Source organism: Notolepis coatsorum, assembly GCF_963971535.1.
Source record: "Notolepis coatsorum genome assembly, chromosome: 7".
NCBI lineage: Eukaryota > Metazoa > Chordata > Actinopteri > Aulopiformes > Paralepididae > Notolepis > Notolepis coatsorum.
The window spans coordinates 11,827,557-11,832,556 of NC_140171.1; the positions used below are offsets into that span (position 1 = coordinate 11,827,557).

The 5,000-nt window shown below is 47.2% G+C and overlaps 1 protein-coding gene across 1 annotated transcript in view; it reads right to left on the reverse strand.

Annotated features, from left to right (window-relative positions):
- LOC311232621 (glutamate receptor ionotropic, NMDA 2A-like) overlaps positions 1 to 5,000 on the reverse strand; it is a gene marked incomplete at both ends in the record, with an annotated part of 220,453 nt that overhangs the window by 69,237 nt on the left and 146,216 nt on the right. The window contains 1 exon segment of the mRNA XM_084319481.1: positions 1,331 to 1,484. Coding sequence (XP_084175607.1) covers positions 1,331 to 1,484 — 154 coding nt within the window.

Sequence of the window (5,000 nt, forward strand, 5' to 3'; positions counted from 1 at the left end):
CCAGAAAACGCTGGCTGAATAAAATATTCCATTTTATATATGCCGAGCTTGACATTTGACACGTGTCGCCCCCCTCCCCCTCCCCCTCCGTCTCTCTGTGCCGAGCGCTTCACACGAAGCAGCCAGATTCACCCTCCGTGAAGCGGCTCGTCTGAGGCACGGGTCGGTCTATAATTCAGCGTTATTTAGCGTATCTGGATCATATCGGGCGATGGGATTGTGATAACGCTCATCGCTGTGCACAATTCTATCGTCTCAATTCATAATCCCGTCACTCACTACTGTTACTCACTACTACAACAACTACTGTTAACACTATTATCATTACTACTTGCTTTGTTACATGTTCTATTATTAGACGTGCTGCTATGGCACTTGGATTCCGCCCAAGGAGATTAATAAACGAACATTTGACTTGACTTGATAATAACCACATAATCCCCATCTCACAATGAGATACGAGATAATGTCATTTAACATTTGAGATAACATTTTAGGGGATCGCATTTCAAGATGAGTTTGATTCCACACTTTACATCATCTCATCAAGGTGACGAATAGCGGAGGGATTATTTACGATGTGATTTTGCACAGATGGAACAGATATTGTAATAGCCGCGGAGCGCTGTTTAACACTAGCACAGCCATGGAGAAAATGCCACTAATTCCCGCCAGGAACGGGTCAGACGCCCCGACAGCTTATATGAGAAATATGAGAAAAATAAACAGTGTAAACTATATAATTACCTCTGAATATAAAAATATGAGGTTTTTCCACAATTAAATGTAGGTTTGAGTGACATAATTTTTTATTATTTATTTATTATATATATATTTATTTTTGGGTGGAAGAGCCACACATTGACGGGCAAAGAGCCACATGCGGCTTGCGAGCCACGGGTTGGCCACCCCTGCGCACGACGCTCGCAAAGTGCTGTGACCATATGTGGAATAACGTTCTAATTACATTTTCCTGAAGTCATTTTGAAATTTCAGAAACCGTGCCAGATAAAACGGGTACTTTTAGGAAAAGTCATTGAGTGACAGAGCTGGAGCTCGACCGAGTGACGAGGATACATTTATTGAAAATGCCTAGGCCTTGTCGGCTGTGCTAGTGTTAAAGAGAGGGTGAGGTGTGGTGGGGGGGGGGATCGGGGCTCAGAGAGGGTGGGGGGGGGGGGGGGGGGGGGGGGCTCAGAGAGGGTGAGGTGTGGTAGGGGGGGGGGGCTCAGAGAGGGTGAGGTGTGGTGGGGGGGGGGGGGGGCTCAGAGAGGGTGAGGTGTGGTGGGGGGGGGGCTCAGAGAGGGTGAGGTGTGGTGGGCTCAGTTACCGAGGAAGGCAGAAGGAGAGACGGTCCCGTTGCTCCGGGCGACCATCACGCTGATGCCTGTCTCCACGAAGGGCACGGAGAAGTCGATGACCTCCGACCTCTCCTCGTTGATGGTCAGCGAACCCACCGCCATCATGGCTTTCTTGTATATCACCTGGAGGGGGGGGGGGGGGGGTAGACAGACAGACAGACAGGAGGACAGACAGACAGACAGACAGACAGACAGACAGACAGACAGACAGACAGACAGACAGACAGACAGACAGACAGACAGACAGACAGGAGGACAGACAGACAGACAGACAGACAGACAGACAGACAGAAGGACAGACAGACAGACAGACAGACAGGACAGATCAGATGACAGAATGATCAGGATCAGAATTTAGAAGAGCTCACCCTGCCAGCTAGACTGATCTAAATGAACCTTTTTCAGTTTTTTTGTTGTTGTTTTTCACTCAGACTGAGCTCCCCAAGCGATGTCATGTGAGGCTGCTGAGTGGGCTTTTCATTTGGCTCACGTGTGTCTTTTGTGTAAAAGGCTCATTTTAATTTGCAGGCAGCCATCACAGCTTGACTCCATACTTATTACTTGACGAAGTGAGTGGGCGGAGCAAAGGGAAGGAAACAGGCTTCTTCAGAGAACTCAAATTATATTATATATATATATATATCGTAAAACTTCACTCAATAGCCTGGGCTTTTCTGAACTCAACCGGCCTATATTATGGTACAGGCCTTTGCCTTTTGGACAAAACTCTTGCTCAGCAAAGAGAGGAAATACTATCACATTGTTTATTTAACACTAGCACAGCCATGGAGAAAATTACACTAATTCCCGCCGGGAACGGGTCAGATGACCCGACAGCCTTTAGAATGGAGATGGGAGGGAGAGAAGGGAGGGAGGGTCAATGAGGGAGGGAGGGAGGGAGGGAGAAGGAGAAAGGGAGGGAGGGAGAGAGAGAGGGAGGGAGAGAGGAAGGGAGGGAGGGAGAGGAAGTGAGAAGGAGGGAGAGGGAGGTATAGAGAGAGGGAAAGAGAGGGAGAAAGAGAGAGGGAGAGAGAGAGATGGAGGGAGAGGGAGAAGGAGAGAGGGAGGGAGGGAGAGAAAGGGAGGGGGAGAGAAAGGGAGGGAGAGAGTGAAAGGGAGGGGGGAGAGAAAGGGAGGGAGAGAGTGAAAGGGAGGGAGAGAGTGAAAGGGAGGGATGGTCAAGGAGGGAGGGAGGTGGCCGCTCAGCAAAAATTGCTGAAATAACGTTCTAATTCCATTTTCCTGAAGTCATTTAGAAATGTCAGAAACCGTGCCAGATAAAACGGGTACTTTTAGGAAAAGTCATTGAGTGACAGAGCTGGAGCTCGACGAGTGAGCTCGACCTAGGGTTATGTGACCACTTGTCGGCTGTGCTAGTGTTAAACCAGTATGAACATGACTTGCATAAAGATTTGGCTATCAAATGTCATATCAATTACCAATTGCTCATTTGATCTCACTAAGAGAGACAACACCACTGAATGTAACATTAGAGAGAAATGAGACTTTGTTTTCTGTTGCCTGTCCACTCCAGCACTGGACAGCGCTCCCAGCCCACACACACTTAGGAGCTCTGCAGAGAGTCAGACCTTCAGCACTGGACAGCGCTCCCAGCCCACACACACACTCAGCAGCTCTGCACACAGTCAGACCTTCAGCACTGGACAGCGCTCCCAGCCCACACACAGACACTCAGCAGCTCTGCAGAGAGTCAGACCTTCAGCACTGGACAGCGCTCCCAGCCCACACACACACTCAGCAGCTCTGCAGAGAGTCAGACCTTCAGCACTGGACAGCGCTCCCAGCCCACACACACACACTCAGCAGCTCTGCAGACAGTCAGACTTTCAGCACTGGACAGCGCTCCCAGTTCCCAGTAAATTTACATTTACATTTACATTTAGTCATTTAGCTGACGCTTTTATCCAAAGCGACTTACAAGTTCTGTATGGCAAGTCATCAGGAAGGGCACAACTCTATCAGCTGAGTAACAATGTTCATCAAAGTGTTGAGTGCATGCAAGTGTAGGTTAGTATATTAGGACAAGTGCATGACAGTAAGGTTAGTTAGGGTTAGAATTATTATTTTTATTATTATATATTTTTTTCATTTCAGATAATGGTTGAAGAAGTAAAGGTTATCATAATGGGGGTCAGCAGTGTAACGCGTATCGACTTCAGGATCCTTAACATGAGAAGGTTGAGAACAACTGCACAAGACCAATACAGTACTTTGTATATGAGTTTTAGCGGTAGCTTGGTTTGCAGCTGTGAAGGGAAGCGATGAGTGTGAACTAGTGCATTGGGCAGATTACCATGGAAGTACAGATTGCCATGGACGTGGAACAGCCTTCCACTTAGGATAAAACCGCCAGGAGGAATATTTAAAGGTCAGGTTCGCTCAAATCTCTGGGGGTAAACTGGCCAGATAGCTGTCAGGTCATACTTGGATTATTATTTTAATGATGTTATTTTATGGTATTTGGTCAGGATGTTATTATCTTGTTTTTAGATATGTAGAATATGGATTTGTTGTATTGGATTTTTGCTTTACGGGTTGTTTTATATGTTATTTGTGTGTATGTCCTGTGGTCAGAACATCGGGGACCATGCTGGAAATAAGTGTTGTCACTCTTGCATGTCATCCCTTGGATTTCGGATCCATGAATAAAATCAATCAATGGAGGTACATATTACCATGGGAGTACAGATTACCATGGAAGTCTATTGATGTACTTTGCAATGTCAGGCTTTCCCCTGGGAAAGAAGTTAGCGGGGGGGAGGGTGGGGGGGGGGGGGGTGAGTCACGCGTGGCCTCAGCCAATCCGATGTCCCCGCGGTGCTTAAAACCGTTCGTGCCGCGCTAACTGCACCGCGATGTGACCTCTATATCGTCGGTGCGTTCAAGGAGGGAAACTTAACAGTGTTCAGCAAGAGCAGCTTTGGCTGAGCACCAACGATTGAATAAAAATGTATTGCTTTGTCCAACCTTAGCGGAAGGGGGTGTGTGTGCCTACAATCTCCTCAGGTCTTGCGTAGCGTAGCCTCTTCACCGCCTCAGGGTAACAGATCTGTGTTCTGAGATGCTCACAGCTTAGCTCTCGCTAATCATCCCGGTCCATATAAAAGGGCTTTCAGACGGCGCACAATAGCGCCCGCTCGCACGGCACAACAGCAGCTTTTCAAGCTTTGCCAGCGTGCTCCTAAAGTTAAACCTGCACGCTGTGACAAAAACACAATGCCTCCATTAGAGGCTTTGCGCGGAATATTTGGAATGGCTTAACAGTTAGCTATGGGCAAAACGCAGTTGTTGTGTGTTGATATGAGAAATATATCAACATATATTTTATTACTGGATCTTGTAAACAAGTCTCCGTGGAACAGTAATAATACCCTGTTTCCATTGTTTTACCTGCTTAACCCTTTCACTGCCGCAACACTAAAACGGTTAACCCTTTTCACTGTGACAATACACATAAGGTTAACCCTTTCACTGCCACACCACATCAGGTTGACCCTTTCACTGCCACACTACAGAAGGTTACCCGTCGGTATAGTGTGATAGTAAAGGGTTAACCTTCTGTAGTGTGGCAGTGAAAGGGTTAAACACAACACAGACATTGACCATTTTCTTTTGCAA